At 46.9% G+C, this 26,166-nt stretch overlaps 1 protein-coding gene across 7 annotated transcripts in view; it reads left to right on the top strand.

Annotated features, from left to right (window-relative positions):
* Positions 1 to 25,785, top strand: part of wnk3 (WNK lysine deficient protein kinase 3) — a 45,586-nt gene extending 19,801 nt beyond the window's left edge. For 2 of the 7 annotated variants that reach the window (XM_029246508.1, XM_029246509.1), the window contains exons 3-25: positions 2,480 to 2,652; positions 4,113 to 4,333; positions 4,875 to 5,032; positions 5,193 to 5,281; positions 5,383 to 5,602; positions 5,733 to 6,048; positions 6,209 to 6,408; positions 6,734 to 6,952; positions 7,747 to 10,818; positions 11,348 to 11,391; positions 11,945 to 12,077; positions 12,885 to 13,001; positions 13,117 to 13,218; positions 14,954 to 15,002; positions 15,101 to 15,262; positions 15,384 to 17,356; positions 17,767 to 18,013; positions 20,890 to 20,975; positions 21,062 to 21,393; positions 21,482 to 21,720; positions 21,874 to 21,969; positions 22,197 to 22,378; positions 22,628 to 25,785. In XM_029246508.1, coding sequence (XP_029102341.1) covers positions 2,480 to 2,652; positions 4,113 to 4,333; positions 4,875 to 5,032; positions 5,193 to 5,281; positions 5,383 to 5,602; positions 5,733 to 6,048; positions 6,209 to 6,408; positions 6,734 to 6,952; positions 7,747 to 10,818; positions 11,348 to 11,391; positions 11,945 to 12,077; positions 12,885 to 13,001; positions 13,117 to 13,218; positions 14,954 to 15,002; positions 15,101 to 15,262; positions 15,384 to 17,356; positions 17,767 to 18,013; positions 20,890 to 20,975; positions 21,062 to 21,393; positions 21,482 to 21,720; positions 21,874 to 21,969; positions 22,197 to 22,378; positions 22,628 to 23,272 — 9,075 coding nt within the window. In that variant the 3' untranslated portion in view covers positions 23,273 to 25,785. The remainder of the gene's footprint in view (positions 1 to 2,479; positions 2,653 to 4,112; positions 4,334 to 4,874; positions 5,033 to 5,192; positions 5,282 to 5,382; positions 5,603 to 5,732; positions 6,049 to 6,208; positions 6,409 to 6,733; positions 6,953 to 7,746; positions 10,819 to 11,347; positions 11,392 to 11,944; positions 12,078 to 12,884; positions 13,002 to 13,116; positions 13,219 to 14,953; positions 15,003 to 15,100; positions 15,263 to 15,383; positions 17,357 to 17,766; positions 18,014 to 20,889; positions 20,976 to 21,061; positions 21,394 to 21,481; positions 21,721 to 21,873; positions 21,970 to 22,196; positions 22,379 to 22,627) is intronic. The other 5 variants (XM_029246511.1, XM_029246513.1, XM_029246512.1 and 2 more) reach the window with 5 other exon arrangements.
* Positions 25,786 to 26,166: the final 381 nt, after the last annotated feature.

The following is a 26,166-nucleotide window of genomic DNA, read 5'->3' as shown; positions in this document are numbered from 1 at the left end:
AAAAAATACAGATAATGCATGAGTTTTTTTTTTTTTTTTTTTTTTTTTAAAAAGTCAGTCCCGAGAGCTGACAAATTTGATTCATTGTAACTTCATTATTAAAATTAAACTAATTTAAAAATGACTAAAAATAAAATGTCCCTATGAAGTCCTATTCAGTGCCAGCTAAGGGCAGGATGGAAAAAATGCAGGGGCCTTTAATGCCGCTATAGACAGGAATTTTAGAAAAGGGTCAAGTGCAAAAAATGCTATTAAAACAATCTAGAAAGGATGTTCGTACCTTTGAAAATTGGTACGTTGAAAGTGCGTAACGCGAGGAGCCACTGTATGTGGTCGCAGTACCGCAGAGAGAATGAGAGGATTTCACTGACCTGCCTCTCTGCTACATAGCCTGTATTTCTCATAGAGCACAGCAGGTGGCGTAGTGGCTAGAGCCACTTCCTTGCGCTCAGGAGTATGTCCTCTGAGTAGTTTATGATGTAGTTTATGATGTCTTTTTTCATAATCAATGATGGGTTGCAATATAAGGTCTGTTTCATAATTAACTGATTATTTATATCTCATTATCACTGATAGTTTAGTTTTTTGTGTAAGTACTGATATGATTTTTTTCATTATCACTGATCTTTTATAGTACTTTTTCTCAATATCACTGATATATCTGTGTGGCATTTGCATGTTCACCGTTTGTCTGCGTGGGTTTCTTCTGGGTGCTCTGGTTTCCTTCCACAGTCCAAAGATATGCTGTCCAAGTTCTCCATAGTGTGTGTGACAGAGAGAGGGTGTGTGTGTTCCACTGATGTATGGATGAGTGACCCATTGCAAGTAGTGTACAGTACTGTACTAGCAGTGTAAGTCACCTTAGTGAATAAGGTATGTGGGCTGGTAACACTACATAGAGTTCATTGGAAGTCGCTTTGGAGAAAAGCATCTGACAAAGTAACGTAAACGTAACGTATGTACACGGACACGCATGTATACCAGGTGCCGAGTCAAACCTGATCTAGCGACCACTCGCGTGGTTTTCAAGGCGAGTCGAGGGAGGAACAGAGAGAGAGTGTACACACGTACACGTACACACGTCGTAAAAACCTACATATATGGAAAAAATTGGTTCACTATTCCTTGTTTAATGTCTAACATATGTATTGCGGTAACGGCAGTTCTTTAATACAGTGAGAGAACTGGCTCACGGTTATTTAATTTCGTGCGCTGCGACATGTTACACACAAGCGCGACAATCGCATTAATTACATTTACTTGGTACTTCGTTGCGCACCGCTGTGCGCGTGCGCGTGGATCACCCTTATTTGCCTACAGCTTACTTCGGCTCATTTGATTGGCTTCCCCATGAGCCCTCCGTCAGTGAGGGAGGTTTTTATTGGCTCGGGCATTCACCGTGGGCAGATGCAGCGGTAGTTTGCGTCTTGGAAACAGACAGTTTTCTATTGAGTGACCGATAAAGATCTGAATAACGGCCATAATGTGCTTGCGCCCCCTGGTGGTCAGTGTGCAGTATTGGCGATAGTGCCGTCGACGGTCACATGAAGCGGGGGGGGCGGCGGCGGCGGGGGGCACAGCGCCTACAGGGAAAAATCACGTGTTACCGCTTCGCCATATAAACCTTATCAATGGTATAATCATGACATAGTAATAAATATAAAACATCATGGGATATGTAACGTGATACAGAAAATGTAGAAACATCCTGCGACCATGTAAACATCCTTTTATTTAGCTGATGCTTTTCTTCAAAATGATTTACAGTGTTAGTCTACATACAATTATTTACCTATTATACAGCTGGGCAGTTTTACTGGAGCGGTTTAGGAGAAGTACCTGCTCAAGGGTACTACAGCTGGAGATGAGACTTAAACCTGTGACCTTTGGGTTTAAAGGTAGCAGCTCTAACCACAGTTCTATCTGACTTATAATATGTTTTATAAGTATATTAAGATATTAATATATATAAATCTCGGTTGTGCTAAATTAATCTATGTATGTAAACGGTTTTAAACAGGAAAAAAAAAAAAACATTTTCAGTCAGTTCCTGCTGCTGGGAGTATCTGAGGGTACCATGTGTCCCCCGGGACTGTGCTGATGGAGCTTACTAGGTGTGCTGTGTGTCTCTTATGTCCATAAAGACATTTTTGTCTTTTATTTTTTATTTTTTTAAACTGATTTTGTCCATGCAAAGCTGAGACAGCGTAAATGAAATACTCGCAAGATGTGCCTCCACTGTGCTGTATGTAACACAAACCTACAGTGCTATCTAATTGTTGTATCAATTTTGCTAAATAGCAAAAATGGACTTGATTGATTTGATTCCGCAGCTAGGAGATAAGGCATTTTAAAGACTTCTGGAAGACCATACAAGTCATTACTTTTGTGAAATGTGTGTATAATTATGTGTGTAATGTGCTGGTGAGGGAAACACAGACTGCAGGTTCAGTGTGTGACGCGTCTCTTTGTACCGCAGGATCGCAAGCTAACCAAGGCGGAGCAGCAGCGCTTCAAGGAAGAGGCAGAGATGCTCAAGGGGCTCCAGCACCCCAACATCGTGCGCTTCTACGACTCCTGGGAGTCCGTGCTGCGGGGCAAGAAGTGCATTGTCCTGGTCACGGAGCTCATGACCTCGGGAACGCTGAAAACGTAACGGCTCGCATTGTGGTCACAGCACGTTATCTGGCTCCACAGTGTACACGCGGAACCATTATGTCCATTTTGTGCAAATTTGGTAATTTACTTGACAGCAAGGGGGGCACGGCGGTGCAGCGGGCTTGCCCCGTTCCTGCTCTCTGGCGGGTCTGGGGTGCCTTGTGACAGACCGGCGTCTCATCCTGGGTGTGTGCCCTCCCCCTTCAGCCGTGCCCCCTGTGTTGCCGGGTTAAGCTCTGGCTTGCCGCGGCCCCGCTCGGGACAAGCGATTTCAGCCAACGTTGTGTGTGTGCGTGTGTGTGTGCGTGCGCACTTGACAGCATCACAGTACATATTTCTGTGGAATGTACAGCACTGTGCAAAAAATTGCTTCTTCTCCATTTGTTTGCTTGCACAGTATATGGAGCTCAGCGTCGATGCAGGAGGGCTCCCGCTGATCCGTTTGCTATAAAAAGAATGAATGAGGAGACGTGGTGAATGTGCCAGGACATCGCCTTGAGTTCAGCACTTCTTTTTACTGGCCATCAGTATCGGACGGAGAAAAATCAATAGCTGCACTGACTACATTTACCAGCTGTGCTTAGGAATGGACACCCACGGGTGTGTCACTCTGTACACTCTGCTTAGATGCAGGTACACATGATGGTGCAATGCAGCAAAGGGTGGATTTAATCATCCAAACTATTCCTCACTGAAAGCACTCAGTTCAGATCCTTTAACCTGAATTTTCAGCATGAATTAGACTTTGGCTCTGTTGTCGAATGAATGAAGGGCACATCATCCCGGTATTTTTACACGTCTTTTACATAATCACATTTTAAATGTCTTTCTTTACTACACCAGCTCTTCAGCTTATAGACAAAGTTGGGACCGGAAGTCTTTTAATTAGCAATTAATAAAGGCTTAATAATACAGGTATTCCTTGATTAGCTTCTGTAAACATTGTGGATATGTGTTATAGTAAATAAAAATACTACGTAAAACTTTAATGTGTTTATTACCTTTGAGCTATGCTGAAACTAAATTTAACTGACTGAAATTTAAAAGCACATTTCAAAATCCATTTCAGCTCTGGATGTTGACCAGTTCATCCCATAAACGCGTTTTGCGCCGGTCATCTTCTTGCTGATCGCCAACACTTCTGAATTACTGGACACAAGCAGTAACCATTGTGGAATAGAGTTGAACTGCATTTATGTAACATGTTGCTTGTGTTTTACAGACATCTGCAATTGAAAATTTTGGAAAATAGCTGTAGAGAATGCTGTTTATAAGTAAACAAAAAGTAACATGTTGCGTCTTTGTACTTTTGGAGTCAGTGTAGTATATTTAACATTATAGAACATCCTGTTGCATCATGACTGCCTTTTGATTTGTCCTGTTCAACAGCTCTTGCCGCAGCCTCTTGTACGAGCCGTGACCATTCTCATGTCCCCAATGTTTCCTGGCCTCAGCTACCTGAAGCGCTTCAAGGTGATGAAACCCAAGGTGCTGCGCAGCTGGTGCAGGCAGATCCTGAAGGGGCTGCACTTCCTGCACACCCGCACACCGCCCATCATCCACCGTGACCTCAAGTGCGACAACATTTTTATCACAGGCCCCACCGGCTCCGTCAAGATTGGGGACCTGGGCCTGGCCACCCTGATGAGGACCTCCTTTGCCAAGAGCGTCATAGGTAGGGCATGACAGGAGCATCCCTTACAGTAATACAGGACTCTGGATAGAATTTCTGCGAGCACAGTCGGGCGACCTCTCCTGTCTCGCTCGTTCTCCTCTTCCACGTTTCTCCTTTTACCGTTGAGAGCACGTTTTTAAAATAGTGCCATTGTTTGAGAATATAGACTCATAATGGTTGGTTTGAAATTAAAATGTTCTCAAAGCAGCTGAAATAAATGTTGTCCTTGGCACAACTCGTCTGTCCTGTCACATCAGGCCGTGTCTTTTTACTGAAAGCACTATGGTGTCACATTGACATCCCTTCCAGGAACATGTAAGGACCGGGTTTGTAGCTGGAACTTCTCCGCTTCTCAAGCGGCGCTCTGACTGGTGCAGAGTTAAAACACCTACAGTTTCCATTACAGGAATACTAGAGTTTTGTGAGAATCCCAGCAACAGGGGCTGTGCGAGCCATGTGTTTTGCGAAAGATTACGTGGTTAAATGTGCTACCAGTGACTGCAGCTGGGATCTTAGCAGCTGTTCCCTCTCTGCTGGCCAGGCACCCCAGAGTTCATGGCTCCAGAGATGTATGAGGAGCACTACGACGAGTCTGTGGACGTCTATGCCTTCGGCATGTGCATGCTGGAGATGGCCACCTCGGAATACCCATATTCCGAGTGCCAGAACGCTGCTCAGATCTACCGCAAAGTCACCAGTGTAAGTGTGCACTTGTGGCTGTTTGGGCCCTTCTTTCTCTTCCTGTACGTCTGTAGACCTCTCTCACATGTTGCCTGTGCTGTGTCTCCATGGTGACTGTGGGTCCGCGCAGGCTGTGGATGTTTCTCGCATGTTACTTGCTCGTCCCTTTCTTTATTAGGGCATTAAACCCGCCAGCTTTGACAAAGTGAGTGACCCTGAGATTAAGGAGATCATCGAGGGCTGTATTCGACAGAACAAGAGCCAGAGGTGAGCACTCATAAGAAACGATGGGAAGTGAGCGGGTTTCTCGAAAGTCAAAGGACTTGCGGTCGGTGATCGATCACTCATCGTTCAAAATCCCTTTGCAGGCTGTCCATCCGGGACCTGCTGACGCACGCTTTTTTTGGGGAGGACACCGGGGTTCGTGTGGAGCTGGCCGAAGAGGACACAGGCCTACAGGATTGTCTGGCGCTACGCATCTGGGTGGAGGAGCCCAAGAAGCTGAAGGGGAAGCACAAGGACAACGAGGCGATCGAGTTCACCTACGACCTGGAGAACGACAGTGCTGAGGAGGTGGCCCTGGAGATGGTGAGGGAAGAGGCTGCAGAGGCTTTGAGGGTGTTTTTTGGTGTGAATTGAGAAATCATTTCAGAATGATGGGAAAGAACACCCAAGAGTGGTTGAGCCACCTCATCCCACCTCCCTCTCACTGCCTCAGGTGAAGTCTGGATTCTTCCACGAAAGCGATGCCAAGGTAGTTGGAAAGTCCATCCGGGACAGAGTCACTCTTATCAAGAAGTCCCGCGAGAGGCGCCAGCAGCAGCTGCAGCTTGGCGCGGAGGACAGAAGGGACTCCTTCACCCCAGCCACTTACCCCTACTTGCACCCCTCCTGCACGACTTCACTGGGTCCTGCAGGGACAGCCGGGGCGGCCCTGGGGGGCGGGGCACCGGCGGAGGCAGAAGAGCTGCCGGAAGTGGACCAGCATGCCAGACAGCAGCAGATGCACGGTGTCACGGCCAGTGGCCTGACAGGTACCTTCTTCTTCCTGTTAATTGGGAAAGATGCACATGCACAGGCTTTGGACAAAATGCAGGAGCGAAAAAAGTGCGAAGTGAAGAAAACTAGTCACAACTAGCAAAACAGGCTTATGACTGATGCGTTGCCTTCGATGTCACTGTGTTTCTTCCATAGAGGGGGAGGTTATCTCTGCCGTCTGCTGTGAATCGGCAGCAAGCGGGCAGAACCAAGTGTTCCCTCAGCCAGGGGAGTCCACGCTGAAGCCTGGGCATCCCTACGCTCACACTCAGTCAGGATACCACGCTGCTACTGCCACTGCTCCCGCAGCTTCTGCTGCGGCTGCTGCTGCGGCTGCTGCTGCGGCCGCTGCTCCCGTGAGTCGCTGCCGCAACCTGCACACCCAAGCACATGACCACCGCCCTTTGTGTGTGTCACAGTGTGTTCCAGGTCTAAATGACAGTGTGTTCCAGCGCCGCCGCCTTCCCGGTTCAAGGTGTCATAAAGCACAGGTTATGTGTGAGGAGAGATGCTTTGACTTTATTGGGCTCTTCATACATTTTAATTGCCCTGCGTTGTGCGATTATTATGAATTTTAAGTGGGTTTTGATGATCACCTGTTATTTTTATGTTGTCATTAGATTTATTCTTCCATTTAGAGCCTTTTTGCTTCTTTTTAAAGCTACTCTTCTTCCTCGTCAGGGTGTACAAACTACAGGTGGCATGTCACAGTCTCAAATTCTGCCGTTGGGGCACAGCGGAGGGGTCCCTCATGCACCTGTTGCTCAAACTACCGGCATTTCCAACTCGCCCCTCGTCCAGAGCGCAGCTCCTCCAACCATTCCGGTGGGTCAGAGCTTGACTCAGCCGGTTGCTATGGCAACGCAGCCATCTCCCGGAGAGCAGCAGCAGTATCCCCTGGTGAGTCTTTTCTCCACTTGCAGTGCATCATGTGTGTCACGGGGTCTCCCCTCGTCACTGTCATCAGCCATCTGTGTGTTTTGCGGGACGTGTTTGACAAGGACCCGAAAGAAATACAGATTAAGATTCTTTGTGTTTTGCAGTATAAGCACGAAGAAGACTTTGGAATATGTTAAAGGCGGAAAATTGACAACTACAGTTAAATGTGTGAACCACTACTGTGTTCAGTTTTGTTTACTGTAATGGCTGCACCATTTCTCACTTCGAGGTGCGCAGTCTTAGCTTGACATGAGTCTGCCGACACCAAGTCTTCGAATTGCTTCATTCGCATGCAAAAATTGCAACGCTAAAGGTGTTTTTGGCACGGAATGTGTTCGCCAGTGTACCTCTTGTTAATGATCACTTGTTCTCTAGCTTACCGCAGTGCCCTTCTTACAAGAAGTTAACCCAACCAGCCTTGTTAGGTGGCCTTAGTTTACACAAAGACAAGCTGTTAGTTCAGAATGAATTGATTTGTTTTTCCCGCCCTGTACTGTAGTTGTGACCTTTCCAGCTGCGACCTAATTGTAAAGCAGAACGTCGCAAATTAAGTAACAGTCTGAAATACTGTTTGTCCCTGTGATGATTACTGCCTTACACTAATGCTGCTCTTGCTGTTTTCTCCTCCTAAATCTTTCTTGTTGTCTATCTCTTCCTTCCCACCTCTGCCCTTGCCATTTTTCTTTTAACTTTCTGCTTTGCCCATTGATTCACCTTCCAAACCCAATACACCATTTCCTCCATCATCCTTTCAGTCCTACAATACAGATGGATCACGAGCAGTACCCCTCCAGTCAGGGGACACTGCACCTTCCCATGCCTTAGTTGCACCCTCGCAGCCTTACCTCCCTGCAGCCTCACCTCAAGGCCCTGTTAATGTCCATCTCGCAGCTCCCATTGGGGAGCACAGCGAGCACTCGTATTTGCCGCAGGGAGGTGTAGGAGGTACTGCTTCGCTTTCACAACAATCACAGCCAAATGTCCTCTCCTTGCAACAACCGGAACCGATGAGCAGCCTTTTACCCCAGCAAGCCCCGCCTTCTGCAGGGTACCAGCAAATGCTGGTACAACCGCAGCAGCCGATTGTGATGGAGCAGCAAGCGTCCGTACTGCAGCAGCTTCAAATGGAGCAGCAGCACCCTTCACTGTTGCAGCAGCAGCATATGAATTTGGTTCAGCAGCAACAGCAAGTTAATGTGATTCAGAATGCCGGTTTGGTTCCAGAGCCGCCGCCGCAGCAGCAACAAGCAAGCTTGATTCAACAGTCTCAGACGCTACTAGAACAACCGACAAAACCACCTTTGCTACAAGCAGCAGCAGGGGTCCAGCAGCCACAGTTTGACATGCAGCCACACACGGGTGCGTTACAGCAGACATATACGGCTGTGGCCCCACATCAGAGTCCCAAGGTGTTGGCGAACCTGCAACAAGCCGAGCAACAGCAGCAGGTTTACCAGGAACAGCAGTCCGAGCAGCAGCAGCAAGCTTTAGTGCAACAGCACAAAGTGGAACAGCAGCAGTTCTATGTACGTCAGCAGCAGGCGGATCAGCAGAAAAATGTCATTCAGCCACAGTGTTTGCAGACACAGCCACTGATGTTGCATCAACCAGCAGAGCAGCAACAGCCTTTGTTACAGCAACAACACGTTGAACCACAACAGGTTTCAATACAACAGCAAGCGCAGCAGCAGACGGATCATCAGAGCGTTTTATTACAGCAGCAGATGCAGCTCTCGCAGCATCCTCCGGTTATGTTACAGCAGCAACCGCCACCGCCCGTGGAGCAGCAGCAACAAGCTGCACTGCAAACACTGCAACATGTGGAGCAACAGCAGGCTGCGTTGCAACAAAAACAGGTGGAAGCGCAGCCTGCGTTGCAAAAGATGGAGCAGCAGCTGCAACAACTCACCGTGGTACAACAGGATCCAAGTGGGGTGCCAATGACACATCCACAACCGAGAGAAAATCCAGAAGTAGCATTAATGCAAAAAGCATGTGAAAAGCAAGTTCCAACTCAAGCACAACAGCTGGATCAACAGCAGTCTCATTTTTCAGTGCAGCAGCAAGCAACCTTACTACAGCATCCCCAAGCAATGCTGACACAGCAACAGATGGAGGTTCAGCAGAGGCAACAACAAGCTTTATTGCAACAGCAGCAAGCTTATCTTTCCCAGCCGCAGCAGATGAGGTCTTTGGCTGAACCCCAGTTGCCCATTCTTGTCCAAGCCCATGCAGAAATGTCACAGATCTCTGCTCAGACCTCAGGCCAAGGTCAGACATCTGCGCAGGATCCCATTCAGCAGCCCCAGCTTCAGTCCCAGGCCTCGCTCCAGTCCCAAACCCATTTCCCAGTCAAGAGTCAGGTGCACTCTAGTCCCCTGGTCCAGAGTCATATCTCAGTGCCGCTTCAGGCTCAGGCCACCAACCAAGGACAAGCTGCGATTCAGCCTCAAAGTCAGTTTCAGGCCCAGGCCCAGGTTTCGGTCCCAGGTCAGATCCTGGGCCAAATTCGGCCACTGGTACCACAGCAGAGCCAGACGCAAACCCAACTTTGTCCAAACCCCCAAATTCAATCGGCAGTACTGACCCAGGCACCGATACAGCATTTGGTCCAGCCTCAGGCCGTAGCCTCCGGCCAGACTGTTGTTCCTGTGCTAGTCCAGGGTCAGGTCCCATCGCAAAGTCAAATTGCAGCACAAGTGCAGGCCCCGTGCCACGTGTCACTCATTCAAAGTCAGACTTGCCTTCAACCACAAGGCCAAACCTTGCCGCAGAGTCCGGCTCAGATCCAGCCGCAAGCCCAGCATCAGGCTCTCGTCCATGGTCAGGTCCAGTCCCAAGCCTTAGGAATGACCCAAGTTCAAATGGCGGTCCATATGCAGCCTCAGCTGCAGCCACAGGTCTCAGCTGCCTTGCAGTCAACCCCATACACGCAAGGCTTGCAGCCCACACAGCAGCTCTTACAGACGGGCCAACTGCAGCAGGACCACGTGCAGCTCACAGGACCACTGCAGGAAACCTTGCTGCAGTATCAGCAGACGATGCTGTCCCAAGGAGCAATGGAGACTCCTTTCTCTGCTGTTGCCACTACTGTAGCGCCCTCGTCTTCGCCCTCAACCCCGAAACACCTGCAGCAAGGTGGACAGACACAGGTCCAAACCCAGCCAGGAGTACAGCCCCAACATCCATCTGTAGTCCCAGCCACACAGCCACCACCTCAGCTGCATGCCCCAGTTCCTGCCCAGGCCTCACTACTACCCCCACAGCAGACTCTAGTTTCCCAAGACCATAATCAGTTGCCCTGTCATCCCCAAACTGGTCTTCATCAAATGTCCTCAGTTCCACCAGCTCAGATGTCTCAGCCCTCCTGTATGAGCCCCTCCTTGTACAGCGGAGTCGCTACAGGCTCACCTCCTTCCCCCCAGCGTCAAACGCCAGGCTCTCTACCCGCACACACGCACACGCAGACGTGCACGCAGATGCAAGCGCACACGCACACTCAGACGCAGTCCCAGATGCACACGCACTCGCACACGCAGACGCACCCCGATGCTCCTGCGGGCAACAGTGAGCCACAGTTCTCTCCACAGGTGCCCCCCAGTCTCTCTCACTCTTCATCCCTCCTCCTTGCCACCGCCTCCTCCTCCTCCCTCTCCGGTACTGAGCCTGTCTTGGACCAACCTCCCATGCCTGAAGCGCCATTAGCCCAGCCCGGGACGTCAGGCGTTGCCCCCAACTCCCCCCCTCCTGTCACTGCTTTCCAGTCAGTTGGCTCTAACTTGCCCTCGCTGCCAGAGTGTGACCCCACCTTGCTGGTCATCGCTCAGGTACAGAAGTGCACGCAACCTGACACTGCACTGTCGCATGCACTGGAAACGGAGCCCGTCGCACCCACGGCATACTACAGGAGCGCCTGCACTTTGTCACTGCGCCTTTGCTCACGTGACTGAGTGCGCGCGCTCTCATCTAGTGCATGTAAATCCACAAAACCCTTTACCGCAGTGTTAGCCGACAGTCAGCTACCACCTCGTTTTATAAGCGAAACGAATATTTGTTATTGTCCAACTAACTCTTGTTTTGATTAAAGGAAAAATCATTTAATCGCTCTCCCGATTTATACATGTAATTATTATTTTCTCGGCGTCTTAGTTTCCCTTGTACAATTTTAGTTATTCGGATGTTACATAGACCTGTAACCGTCATATTGTTCGTGCCTCGTTGTTCCTTTTAGACATTAATTGGCACAAACTAACTGTGCGGTGTTTTTGTGTCTTTGTGGCCCTGTGTTGTGTGTGTCGGTGTTTCCTTGTGTTTGTGTTTTGTTTTTTTTTTTTTTTTTTTTTTGTCACCCTCCAGGAGGCTCAAAGCCAAGCTGCCGCAGACAGACAGGCACAGCCCAGGTATTGTTCACGTTAATACTTCTGCTGATGACGTTGCACGAATGGGTTGACGTAGAAGAATTGAGCAACTTCAACGATCTGAGCCGTAACAGAAGAGCAAGAAACCGTTGCAATGAGATATTGATGTTTTTATTTGAAAAACCAAATTGTACTGAAAAAGGTTTTGTTTCTGCAGCAGCGGACTAGCTGGTCCACCTGTCGGTGAAGTGAATTTTGTGGACTTCAGCAGTATAAAGGGACTATAGCAGAACAGAATGTCATCTTTTACACAGCCGCTACTCCGGCATTGTATGTGAATGTTTGTGTACCTTATTAATAAAATGAAAAAAAATTGTAGGAAGGCTATCAGGATTCATCTATCCTGCGTTTTATGCACCTACTCGAGCGATGAGCATAGGAGCATCAAGTGGAAAGTAACTACGTTTACTTAAGAGTCCCATGTCTGCAACTATGTCTCTTTGCACAAATCGTATTTCTGAGATGTGCGTCGCTTTGAAGAAAAGCGTCTGCTAAATTAATAAACGTAAATGTAATCTCATTTCATCGTTCTTAGTTCTGCGCCAGCCAATGGGGATGAGTCTCATCTCCAGTTAGCCAATGGGAAGCTGGAGCGTGTTAAATCACAGAGGCGGTCCTCGTGTCAGAGAGCTGACAAGGCCACGCACTTCCAACTGAGCATGCTCCAGGTATTTGTGCGACTCTGTATGTTATTTGGGAATTTTTTTAATAGTTTCACTTTTATATGTAGTTCTGAGTTCCAATAATACATGAGGGACAGCTGGTAGCGTAGTGGTTAGCGCTGCTCCCTTTAGACCCAAAGGCTGCAGGTTCAATTCCAGCCTCTAGCTGTAATACCCTTGTGCAAGGTAAAATTAAATTGCTCCAGTAAAAAAAAAAATTATCTTGTTGGATAAATAACTTAACATTGTAAGTTTCCTTGGTGGAAAAGCATCAGCTAAACAACAAATATAATGATTTATTCAAAATATGTTGGAGAGAAATTGTCAGCATTTTTGCAAAGAGATGCTCACTGAGAAATTATCTTTACAGGAGGGACTCACAGCACATGTATGTAGTCCAAAGGTTACATGGTTTGTTTTGATGATGAGAGGTTACCACACACACACATTTTCAGAACCGCTTGTCCCATATGGGGTCGCGGGGAACCAGAGCCAACCTGGTAACACAGGGCGTAAGGCCCGGAGAGGGAGGGGACACACCCAGAACGGGACGCCAGTCCATCGCAAGGCACCCCAAGCGGGACTCGAACCCCAGACCCACTGGAGAGCAGGACCGTGGGCCAACCCACTGCGCCACCACACCCCCTATAATGAGAAGCATTGTTTCTGAATTACGCAGGACATTGTGCTACTTGCAGCTATGATGAGGAGGAGGAGCACTCTAAAAATAGAATGTTAGTGCATTGTGATTATTACAGCTCTTTCATCTAAATAGGTGGGATGTTGCATCCATTTTCCCTTGTCTCACACCAGGTCTCCAGCAGCGGGGACAACATGGTAGAATGTCAGCTGGAGACCCACAGTAACAAGATGGTCACTTTCAAGTTTGACATTGAGGGCGATGCCCCTGAGGACATTGCAGATTACATGGTGAGGCAAACTGCTCCAACGAGTAACAAACACAGAACCGTCACTCTAATAATGCCCATTATTATTTGTGCGAAAGGGGTTGTCATCCTCTGTTACATGGATTTCTTCCATGCAGGTGGAGGAGGATTTTGTTCTGGAGACAGAAAAAGAAAAGTTTGTGGGGGAATTGAGGACAATTGTCAAACAAGCTCTTGAAATCCTTCAAACTCAATCTCAGGTCTGTGCGTCACATCTGCACATTCATATAAACTGTCAGTACTCTAATTCACTGCTTCGGTCGCCTACGGAAGAAGTTCATCGTGGAGCGTTTTTGGGTTGAGATGGAAAGCTGAGGAATCCAGCCAGTAGCACAGTGGTTAGGGTTGTAGTTTTGCCATCTGAAAATCACTTATCACTGCTGCTGTATAAGGTACTCACCCTGAGTTGACACACAAAAAATATGTTACTGTACAAATGACCACATTTGATCATCTCATGTTATAATTTGCCTTGGACAAAAGTTGTTGCAATCAGCTAACTAGTAATAGCATAACAGTAACTGGGTGAATATACCACTGGTCTGTGTTAATGGAGTGATGCCGTTGCATTGGCCTGGACCAAGATCCCTGTCGAACATGTCGCCTTGTAGAATTTTAGCCGTGTAGAGGAAGAAGGGGCTGTACTGTACCTGGTTGCTGGATTTCTGCTAAGGCCTCAGGTCCTGCACAGCCCTTTTCTTTTACTTCCTAACTCTACAGGATGTAAGCAGAGCTGGGAAGAGTAGTCAAAAACTAAAAAAAAGTACTGCTCCTCTAAAATACTCAAGTAAAAGTACTCAAGTATCAGGTTAAAAAAATACTCAGAGTTACTGTTCTTCAAATTAAATTTTAAATGTTCTAATCACGAGCAGAATTAGCATCCTAGATACAGGTTAACTGATGGAAAAAATATATCAGTAAGAGTTGAATAAATTAAATGTTTTGTGTCAATAAAATAAAATGTCAGATTTATAAAATAAATACAAAACAAATAAAAGATCAGTCTGCTAGTTATTGTAAGTGTTGATAGCTGCTTAGCCTGTGCTGGGATGCAGAGGTTTTGAGTCTGTCCTAGAAGCATAGGGTGGAAGGTTGTGAACACCCTGGATGGGACACAAGTCTTTGGCAGAGCAAACACACACACTCAATCCCTCTCACACTGTCTTATTTTACACACTAGTTTGCAGGGAAAATTTAATTAACATATTCCAATCCCTCGCTAACAGCTCTCCACTTGTTGTTATAATACTTCAGACTAGTAATACTTTATCTGTATTTAAATAAAATTAGGTATTTTCCTAATTTTACAGTTTTAAAACATTTATAAGAGCTCACATGCAGAATGCTGTTTGTCAATTCATACAATCACATTAATAAAATAGGAGTGACTTGCTGGATAACTCAGAATATAATAAAGACCAGTTTTAACTCCTATACAATTCAGTTTTCACAGCATGGGTAAAAAAAACTTATTCTTAAAATATTGAACATATTTCAACTCACATTTTTTCCCCCTCGGAGTTAATTTTCTTCTGCGGGAATAAACTAGGTTGTTAGTCAAGGTGGGATGAAACTCAGCACTGAGCTCTGATTGGTCAACGCTGAGCTCTGATTGATCTCACTGCTATTGAATGAAATTGAGAAAAGGAGTGAGCTTATAGTAAAGAGATCTTAGTATCTCACCGTAAGTGACTCTGACTTACAGCTGACAGTAAATAGCCAGTGAAATCCATGAAACATATAATGTTCACAAATGTAGTGTAGAATTACATTTTTTCTTTACGAATGCACTTGAGTAACTGGAAGAAGTAATGATGCCAAAAACTAATGCGAAAAGTAGCGTTTGTACAGGAATTTACTTAAGTACAGGTAAGAGTAAATATGAAACGATGCTACCCACCTCTGCACATGGCCTTTACTTTTGCTTCCTTTTAGACCGGATCAATGGAGCAGTTGCACGTCACGACCCCTGCATCCACAAGTAGTGAGTATTGCATTATTTTGGTTGTCTGTCACCCAGACCAGTCTTGCCCACCCTTTTTTACTCATCTAATTACAATGCTTATAAAATTTGTCTCTCAGTGGACTCAGTGCCCCAGTCTTCTCCTGTGGGGCGCTGGCGATTCTTTATCAACCAGACAATTCGTCACCGCGATTCACATTCTAATCAGGGAGCATCGACTCCGCCCCCTGCTGGAGACACTCTGATATCACAACCCATGGATGGAACCCATGCTGAGAGAGGTATGTATTTCCTGTATTTATCTTTTAATTGTGTACGGTTAATTAACTCTGCTTTGGTCTAACATTAATTGTCATAATGATGAAGGCTGATGTTTCAAGGCAGTGTTTGTTGTTTTTGTAGATGATGGACCACAGAGGTCGGGCTCTTTCAGCGGTGTTGCTGCCATTCCCTGCTCCTCCATTTCTGCTTCCGCTGCCCCTGTTTCCACTGCTTCTGCTCCTGCCTCTATGTCAGCCCCAGCAACAGTTGCCCCGGCTGCCCCAGACTCGGACACTGCTGCCTCTGACTCCGTAGCATCTTCAGTGTCTCCTCTTTCTAGTGCAGTTGCTTGTGCTCCACTTGCCGCAGGAGGTGCTGATTTACTTACTTACACCTCAGCATCAGCAGGCCTAACCACAAGAGCTGCCTCTTCCCATTTAACCCCAGATCCTAATGCTAGTTTCTCAAGCTTTGTTCCTACCCCTTGTCCTGCTTCCGTTCCTTCCGCCTCTGTAGCTGCTTTTGCTTCGGGGCCTGCCTCTGCGGTGGGCGCTGGCAAGTCGTCGACCTCAGAGGAGTTTGCTCCTAGTGCCATGTCTGAACTTCCCATGAGCATGAGGGAGAGAGAGCAACTGTTGCTGCAGACATCGGGGCAGCCGGAGCAGCCTGTGCAAGGGGGGGGGCGGCCGGACTTCTCCTCACAGGCACAGCCGCAGCAAATGGAGAGGAGGGCGCAAGCGGGTCAGCCAGCAGAGAGGCCCTCGCATTCGGCAGAACAAGTGCAGGAGCAACCCCCCTCCGTGCACTCGCATGAGCTGCAGCAGGCAATGCATCAGCTGTACCGCGAGCAGGTGCAGCAACAGCAGCTGCAGCAAACACTCCCACAGCTCAGCCTCGAGCAGATACAACAGCAGCAGCTGCATCAACAGACGTTACAGGAGCATGTGCACCGAGAGCAGCTCCAAAAGCTGCAGCAGTCATTTCAGCAGCTGCAGTCGCAGCCAGGATTGCAGCCACAGGCTGGGTTTCACGTGCAGGTGGAGTTGCAGCCACATCAAGGAAGAGACCCCAAAAACGGGATGCCACAGCAGCAGTCCACACAGCAGCAAATTCTCCTGCCACAGCAACAGTCCCACATGGAGCAGGTGCAGAAGGAGCAGCAGGAGTTTGCACAGCACTCCCAAGCGCTGCATCAGCAGCAGGCAGCACAGTTGGTGCAACTGCCTCAGGTTCAGCTCCCTCAGCAGCGCTCCCTAGACCTGCCGCTGCCGCAGATGTTGCAGCAGCAGCAGCAACAGCAGCCTGTAACACACTTGGTCCCACAGCACCAAGAAAAGCAAGGAGTGCAGCCTCCAGAGCAGCAGCAAACACTCCAGCAGCAGCCCCCGCGACAGTCCCAAGAGCAGCAGGCGGCGCTGCAGGCTGAGACAGAGCAGGCAGCACTGGGAGCCAGTGCTGGCACCGAGAACACGTCTGGTCACCCAGCCGCCCTGCCCCCTGCTTCAGATACCTCCCAGCCTCCTCCAGGACCAGCTGGAGCCTCAGAGCCCCCCGTACCAGCCTTCTCCCAGACCTTGACTCCCTCCCCAGCCCAGCCCTCTTCTGTGGCGGAGTCGGACAGCGAGGGCCCCCCCAAAATCGAGTTTGTGGACAACCGCATCAGAACCCTGGATGAGAAGTTGAGGAACCTGCTGTATCAGGAGAGCAGTAGCGGGGCAGCACTGACAGGGGGCGCTGCGGTGTCTTCCAGTGTTGCCCCTTCTGTCACAGCAGTCTCAACGTTGGCCGAAGGGGAGGAGCCGACTGAGCCGCACCCGCTCCACCCTTCCCTCCCGCCTCCGGCCTCTTCCTCTGACACCTCTCCGCACTCCTCCTCCTCCACCTCCTCTTCTTCCACTTCCCGCTCCTCCTCCACCTCCCCTGATATGGAAGGGCAGCAAGGAGAGGAGGCCCCTCCTGACATTGGTCCCGTTTCCTCCGCGGCTGTTCCGGGACCAGTGGAGCAGCAGCCTGTGGGGTCCCTGTCCTCAGCCTCCCCCCCTTGCTCTGTCCTCTTGCCCCTGCAGGAGGATGTGGCTGCAGATGTGCCACCACCTGCTGAGCCCACAGTGTGTGTAAGTGGGCTCTGAGAATGTGACCGTGTGACTCGTACATGTTGTGAATGTTGGTTGTGCGCTCTCGCTGCTGTTTGCAAAGCAGTATTTTGACTTTTCCCTCTTGTTCGTTGTGTCTCAAAGCCAAAAGACTCAAGAAAGATATTAAAGTCTATACGCACAGTATATCTGAGTGTGTGTGAGTGCTGACTGCAGCCGTGTTTACCGGTATGTGGAGGACTTTTGTGCACATGTCCGCTGCGTGCATGCTGAATGTCTTCGTGAAAGTGGAACTGGGTGTATAACAACTGGTATTTTTGTATTGATCGATCTCTTAATTTCCTGCTACAGCCCTGAGGGTACGTGTTTGTTTCATTGACTCTTACCTATTGTACCCCACTTTGCCCCTGTGTTCCCCTCTACCTCCCCAGACTGCCCCCCCTCTCTCTGAAGCCAGCACCCCTGGAGATGCAGTGTGGCCCTCCAGCCAGCACCCACTTCCCCTCAGACCGGGACAGCAGCAGCACAACCCAGGAGGTGGATATTTTGGCCTAAACCTGACATGTCCTAGTATCAGAAATCCCGTTAGCAAGAAATCCTGGACTCGCAAATTCAAAAGCTGGGCGTGCAAACTGCGCCACTCCGCCAGCTTGTTCAAGAAGCCCAGAGTCCAGCAAGGTAGCGTCCGCAGAGAGAAAGAGAGAGAGAATGGGGTGTGGGGCACGTGATGTCCGAGCAAATAGGCAGATCTGTGTAAAATTAGTCTGCGTAGTTGCTAATGACTGCATTAGCTCTTGTTTTTGTTCATAGCATTTTCATTAGTTGCCCTTTTAACAGAACTCTACAGTAATACCAGTAGTTATAGCTTGTAGTGATGATACTGTGTAGGTGTGCATTTTAATGTAACCACTTAATACATACTGTTTAATTTCGCTCTCCTATATTGGTTACAGTATTATTACAGTGCTGCATATTAACATTATTTTGTAGTTTTTGTTTGTTTTTTGTTTTCTTTTTGCATGGGCCACCCACCCAGGAGCAAGAACAGAGGGGAGTGTAGAACAGAGTATGTAGGATGAAGGCATGAAGTGTTGTCACACCTCCATGCAGAGAAGTTCACTGTCCAGAGTGCTGTGTACAGCGCCCACCCCCAACCCCCCCGATGTGAACCTGCAGCCTTCTCTCACATTTCTCACATTTCCCCAGTCCTGGCAGCCGCTTGCTATTCACACACAAGCGCAGCGCAGTGCAGCGCAGCATCACCCTTGCCACCAGCATCCCAGTTAACCTGTGCATGTGGTAAATGCTAAAGGGGGAACCAGAAGAGCTGGACACACACTTTGTTTCTGTTGCACTCTTATAGATGGTGTTATTGACATAGTTCCGTTCAGTGCGTCGTTTTAAACATTACTGCGCATAATGTGGAAATCACATTGTTTTCACAGATTCTTAATGCTAGTTGAATGCACTTTCGTGTAGGGTGATGATTACCCCCCCCCCCCCCCCCCCCCATATAGAGGTTATAATCGATCATTTTCATATAGTCAATATTCATGTGGTTTACTGTGCTTTGTCGAAATGTATCGTGACTTGGTCATTGTCAGCCATGCAGGACATGGATAATTCTCACGAACAGGCATACGTTGATTGGAGCTGGCCATTTCACCGTGCATAAGTGTAGTTGGCAGTATTCTTTAGTAAATATCCTGTTCTTTCCACCTGGGTAGGATTTTGTCATGATTAAATTTATCATTTATGTTTTCAGCATTTGTGTGCATGCATAAGTGATTTTTTTTTTTTTTAAATTTATTTAATGCTTAGAATAAAACACATTGTACATTTGGGAATTACAGTGAATATATATGGTTATGTGTAGTGTGTGTGTGTATATATTTACTATATATGTACAAAAGGTGGACAAAGAATGGAAACATCAAGCACAACAGAAAATTACATAAAAATTTCAGATTACTTCATGTTCTAGATCCAAGAAATTACTTTAAGTCACAAAGACTGTGGAAATACGCGGCGTTTGAAGTATTTGTAAAATGATTGTTGTAACCGTGAGGTAAAGTAATATAAAAAGATACTTGGCTATGAACTTTGGCAGAGCAGGACAAAAGCAGAGAAACTGTTCGCTCTGCAGGAGGAGCGTGTCGTGGCATCTCGTGTTCCACATAATGGTCCGTCTACATACAGGGAGCTTTACAGGGTGAGGTACCATTTCCTGGCCACGCAGCATCAGGTGTATTGGGCCCTAGCGAGGAGTCGTTCTCTGCCGTTTCCTTGTTCAAGGTGTGAAACAAGCTGAGGGGTGGTAGTTCCCCCGAGGCCTGGTTCTCAGCTGACCATGGAAGACTAAGTGGAAGTAGTGCAGTGTGTTACAGACCTGAGCAAGACCCCAGTCCTGCCATGCAGGGCGACTCGCCTCCGGAAAGGGGCGTCATTAAGAATTACAGCCTTTCGGTCCACGTTGTCCCATGTTGTCCCCACTGGCCTGAGGTGCACAGGGAGGAAACGGCTCGTCTTGCGCCCGCCCTTTGCGGGACGCTCTTGTGGCACATTTGTATGCATGAAAAAGCATGCAGTTCAGAACATCCCAAAGAATGAATTGTGCTCCAAACACGCAGAACAGCTCCGCACTCTTTGTGTCTGTGCCATCGTTACACCTGGCCCGATGCTTATCGATAGCATTATGTTGGTGTTCACATTTTTTGTCCGCAACCTGTCTACATTTTCTAGAATATATATGTATTTGTGTATATAAAGATATATCAATGCTTTTGATACAGTGTTGATTTCTGCAGCTGAACCCAAGAATCTAATGCAACATGTCAGTGATATATCTGTATATACACGTGTGCACATAAATATATGTCCAGTTTTTTTCCTGAACATCCGACACCATGAACCAAATCACTGTCAGTTTTTATTGCATGATTTGCACTGTATGATGCTATTGTTTGGTGCCTGATGTTTAGGGTACTGCGTGTGAAAGGGAGTGTGAATGGGGATGGGGGAAATGGGATACACTGAATATGGAGACTTGTTCATAAATGGTGTCTTTAACAAATCCCATATATTTTTTAAAAAAAAAAAAAAAAAACTCAGCTGTCTCCCACTGTCTTTGTAGCTTTTTTGTTGTTTTCAGCATGTACTGGTATTGTTATTGTCACTTAAAATACTGTGTAACATATGGAATATAAAGGCACGCATTTGTGTCGGTGCATGTGCACTTATAAGTAATGAGGATGAAAATTGTTTATTTTTTTGAACATGAAAGATGTAGCAGTAGTGGTCTAACTTTATTTTTTGTGTCTCTGTTTTCTTTTGTGTGTCTGACTCCTCGTCTTTGGTTTTTTTCCCCCATTTGTTGGTTTCTGTACATTTCCGTACGTGTGTTTGTTTCGTCTGCTGTTCGCATCCGTCTTCCTCTGTCTTTCCGTGTCGGTGTTTTTCTGTCTGCTTTCCTACATGTAAAATTTGGGTTATTGTGTGTCTGTGTGTGTTTGTCTCTGCCCCTGCCCTTTCTCCTCAATCCCCATCTCACTCAGAAGGCAGCTCCAGCTGTCAGAATCTGAAAAATGAGAGTGAGATCGCCACCCATGTCCAGCCTTCGTCTTGCATGGGACGTTTCCAGGTAATCTGTTAAAGGTACAAAAATTCCAGTCTCCCAGGTGCAAAGTACGCCAAGGGCAGATGCAAACGCGGTCCGGCTCTCCCCAGGTGACCCCTGTAACTCAGCTGCCGGAAAATCCTTCAGCCCAGAAGGCCACAGATGGGGTCCACAGGAAGGTGGGGCGCTTCTCTGTGACTCTACCAGAAGCCCAGAAAGAGGACAGGCAGACTGATAGCTCGCCTGTGTCGCCTGACGATGAGGGAGAAAAAAGGAGGGGCCAGGTAAAAGAAGGCGAGGAGAAGAGGAAAAGGGGCCCTGTCCCTCCCCTTCCAACCAGGGGTTACTGCCCCTCGCCCCCTGGCAGCAGCGATGACGACGACGACGAGAGCGAGCTGGAGGATGAGGACCTGCGGAGGGAGCTACAGCGATTGCGGGAGAAGTGAGACTTTGCCCCGCGCAGATCATTTCACGATCACCACCTCACAAGGCCTCTTTGTAACTTTGTGTTCCTGTCATTTTCTCTTTAGACACATCAAGGAAGTGGTATCTCTCCAGGCCCAGCAGAACCGAGAGCTCCAGGAGCTCTACAGACAGCTGCGCACCAGCAGAGACCATCGTCCGCCTTTGCCCCTCCCTCTGCCTCGAACCCCACCTCTCCTTCCTGCCGCATCTCCTGCCCTGTCTCCTCGCAGGCCCCGCCCCGCCAAAGCCAAGCTTCGCCCACGACCTCATTCTCACCTGGACAACAACGGAGTGATGCATGCGGGTAACGGCACGCCTTCGGCTCAGACGCCCCTTTCTCCGTCTGTCTTGGGCACGTGAGGAGCTGCAGCGGTTATTAACCCCACCGTGTAACATCGTGTCATATTTTTACCGCATTTGGAAATGTACTAATGTACCTTTACTCTGTCCTTCACAGGAAACCAACAGTCCAGCAGTCTCTCAGGCGGAGAGGAAAACAGACTTCCCCCCTACTGTCCCCCAGCACCCCCTACTACACTGACCACTACGAGGGGTGAGACAGAGGGACAGGGACAATAAAGCAGCCCACTTTAACACAGCATAAATTCAGGCACACTCCATTTTTACCATGACAACTCAGAACTGACCCTCGCACAAGATTGCCAGCCACATCAGTTTTGTTGGATTTTATTTTTTTTCTTTTTTCACCTCTTCCCCCCCAGAAGGAGTACCAAACTAATGTGTTATTAACTGATCCCTCCCCTCAATGTTTTCCATCAGACCTGCGCTCCGTGCCTCAGGGCTCGGCTAATAGGAAGAGCACATTTACCGATGACTTGCACAAGCTGGTGGACGACTGGACAAAAGAGACTGTGGGTGCCGTTCTCCCCAAGCCCTCGCTCAATCAGATTAAGCATATTCAGCAGGTGCAGGATTTAGGAGGTTGGAGCCAACCGGCCGAGGTAGATTCCCATGCTAATTAAAGTAGTGTAAAGCATGGATTATTTGCCTGTGAATGAATTCATTTTACACTAAGAAACAGGTCCCTGATCTGTTTTCTTTTTTCTTTGGATTAAGTCAGAAAGATGCTAAGTTGGAGGTTTATGCTGTGTACTATATACATTTATACATATATATATATATATATTATATGTGTGTGTTTTGCTTCCTTTCTTTCTGCCGTTGGGTTACTCTGCATGTCTTTCTTACAGACTGCCACCCCTGGTTGGTTTGCTGCAGTTCCTCTGAATCTCCCAGCAGCCCCTGCTCCCGCTGCCCCATCTTCTGTTTCTCCTCCTCAGTACGGTGGTGGAGGGGTGCCGGTTCTGTGGAGCGGGGTGGGGACAGCAGACACACAGCGACCCACGGGACAGCACCAACAAACGCACACAGCTCCCGTTGTGCAGCTGCAACAGCAGCAAAGCCTACACCTCCATCACTCACTGCACATACAGCCTCAGCACTTACAGCAGTTACAGCAGCTGCAGCAGACTGCACTCAGCCCACTCCAGTTCCAACACAGCGCGCTCCCGCTGAGTCAGCCACAGATGCAGCCCCAGTTACTGTCTCAGCCCCAGCATTTACAGCTGCCCCCCTTGGCCAAGCAGAACCAGTCCCAGGTTCCGCAGCTGCCCGCTCAGATGCCCTCTCCACAGAAAGCTTCCTGTGTGTCTGTGCTCCCCGGCTCTGGGACTGCCCCCCACCCCGACGGTAGTGCTGCAGTAGGGGTGTTTTCCTCCTGCTCCTCCTCTTCCTCCTCCTCTTCCTCCTCCTCTTGTTCCTCATCTGTTTTGCCTTCCAGTGCCAAACTGCATCCTGTACCCCCACCCTCCACACTCCCTTTGGGACAGCAGTAGAACACGGAATGGAATGAATGAATGAATGAGCGAGGAGGACAGCAGAGCACTGAGCGAGAGAGAGAATGGTAGTGTGAAGTTGTTTTATGTGACAGGTGTGAATGGAGATGAAAAAATGACTGTGACAGACGTGGATTTCTCCGGGCGATATGGGAAGAGAATGTGACAAGCGGTACGCTGCCGGGAGAGGTGCTGTGTACCGCAAGAACGTACGCAAGTGTATAGGCCGCTTCTAGAAAGCGTAGTTGGGTCTCTGGCTAATGTAAATTAAATATGTGTATAATGGATGGGCACACGTGTGTGTGCGCGCGTGCGTGTGTTTGTTCACTACATTATCTCGTGTATGTTCCGGCACCGTGTTAACTGTCAATTTTTTTAAATGATTTTTTAGCGTATTAAACTGACTTGGGCCTGAACTCTTTCTGACCAGAGATATGAAGGAACCGACATACATTTTCTCCGGTATATATTAAAGTTACTTTTTTTTTTTTTTTAAAACATTAATGCTCATAATGAAAGGACTACATAAATAAAAAAAAGTGCAATTAGTAACTGTTGTTAAAGTTTCACCTCCTGTGCTGTCTTAATTTTGTATGTGGAGATTAATGTTTATGAAGCAAAGTATTGTTCAGTAGAAGCACCAAGTCTAAACCCTGACATCTTTAATAAATATAGCACAAAGTCTGAATACTGATGACCGCACGTTAAGCAGTTTCAGCATTATTGCCTAGCATCCATCTTTAGATAGTCATGCAGTACGCTGTTGCACTCGCAAAGTAGTGCAAGCATGCATTTCTTGATACGCTTTAATTTCATAAATAATAGTTACATTTTAGCTTATATAGATTTCTTTGTAAAAGAAAAATAGCCAAGTGTTGATCTGTTTACAGTGTGTTTGTTAAATACTTTTGAGATGGACAGAATTCCCATCGTATTTAATACCAGGACCACTTCAATGTAGTATGAGTCCATTTACAGTTATTTTACTGTAGCTTTTAGTGAAATCATTTAACATTCACTCATCACTTAGTCATCCAGGTACCAGTAGAGATGGCAGCAAGCTCACCTTTTTTAGCGTTGACGTGGAGTAGACTCTAATGTTGTCACTGCTACCCTACTAATGTAGACATCTTCACTGAAGAATTCAGACTAGTCATCTGAGATCTGTGTGTTAATTACTGCCCATATTTATGCTTAGATCTGTATAAACATACTGATAATTTGTGAACTGCAGTAGCATTTTAAATGTTACAATAGATGCACTTTTTCAACACAGAGAGACCATACAGAGGAAAATCTCTTCGTAAAGCTCATATGCACATTGATGCAGACACAAAGCACTTTCCCACCCAGTACATTTTTGGGTACTTCTCACTGACTTTCATCATTTTCAATACATTTGTGAATCAGTCTCCATATAACAGGCTAAAATGCATCTCTGAAATTGTACTTTGACACAGTAAAAACGGCGGTAGAAATGACTGAACTGAAATGGACATAACCATCACCACTTTTAATATTTAACGTTTTAAGATTTTCTCCCTTTCGTTTACAAATTTTACAAAACAAGCTATTTCGAGTATTCCACACTTCTGTCTCTGTACAACAAAGGAAACTGTTTAACCCCAAAAATACTACAGAATTCCTGATGCCATTACATCCTAGAAAGCCTAAGCTTTTAGCGTTTGAGTAAGCTGTTCTCTGCAATGCACACAGTGTGACAAATTGATGTGGGGATTAACAGGTTGCAGGTTGCATGAAAAACTGCGAAGGACGCTATAGTGCACTGTACTTTGATAGTGCAAAGTAAGCAGAGAAAACGGTTCATATCAAATTTAACTTTTTTGCTGTTTGCTTAATACGCATTTAGAAAAGATTATCCATAGTTAAAATCCTAAAGGCGTTCTTTCGAGGACACCTTTTCTAAAAACATGTCACTTATGAAAGATGTCACTTTGCCATCAGGTCAGTGACTAACTACTTCATCTGTGTTGCAGCTTTGAAAGAATTTATGAGCGGAAACTGGCAACCCAAGGTATTCTGAAGTGTTACCAAAATGTAATCTAAACAAGAAAACTATTTTTGTATGTTGAGATGGGGTTGTAAAAAATGTAAAATTACATGTACCGAAGTATTTACAAGCTGTGATGGTGTGACGTGATACAGCAGGAAAGGATTTAGTCCTCAGCTCTGGTCCTGGAGTTCCCCTGCACTCTATCAGCATCGTCATTTACACCTTTTTAAGTGAACGCTAGATTGTTTCTGCTGCTTTAATTTTTTCCATCAATCTAAGAAACTACAGTAACAGAAATAATCTCTTGAAATTATTGCCTAGGTGTTCTAGGGGACTTCAGAATTAACTGGTTTTAAACTAAAGATTATAATAGAAATCAAACATTCAAAGCTGGTGATTTAGCTTATGTAAAACTGTAATTAAATTCAACAATTGTTTTGTAACTAATCAAAAGAATGGTGTAAACCAGACGGAGGAAAAATAAAAATGTGAACCATTACAAATGGTGTGTAATTATTGCTGCTGCATGTCGCATTCGACTAATCCTTATAAAGCCAGGTTCTGCTGCTGTCGGTTGGAAATTTCTTGCATGTATCATTTCAAAGTATATGATTCTAAGATTTTTAGAAGAGGGAACTGCCTAGCATTTCATTACCAGTCTACCAAATGTGTCCTTAATTTTGGCTGTTAGTTCACAAATACTTCAGACTTGGAACATCTTTAGTCTTGACCTGATACCTGATGCATATAAACCTTAATATTCGTTACAAATGTAATTAATTTTAAAAAGCACATGTTTATCCATTCCACTCAGGGCAAAAAAAAAAAAAAAAAAAAAAACATGATTACTAAGTATCTATTCCTTGTGCGCTATATTACT

Source organism: Scleropages formosus, chromosome 19 (genome assembly GCF_900964775.1).
Source record: "Scleropages formosus chromosome 19, fSclFor1.1, whole genome shotgun sequence".
Taxonomy (NCBI): domain Eukaryota; kingdom Metazoa; phylum Chordata; class Actinopteri; order Osteoglossiformes; family Osteoglossidae; genus Scleropages; species Scleropages formosus.
Note: the sequence above shows the minus strand (reverse complement) of the source record. Positions and strands in the feature narration are given on the sequence as shown.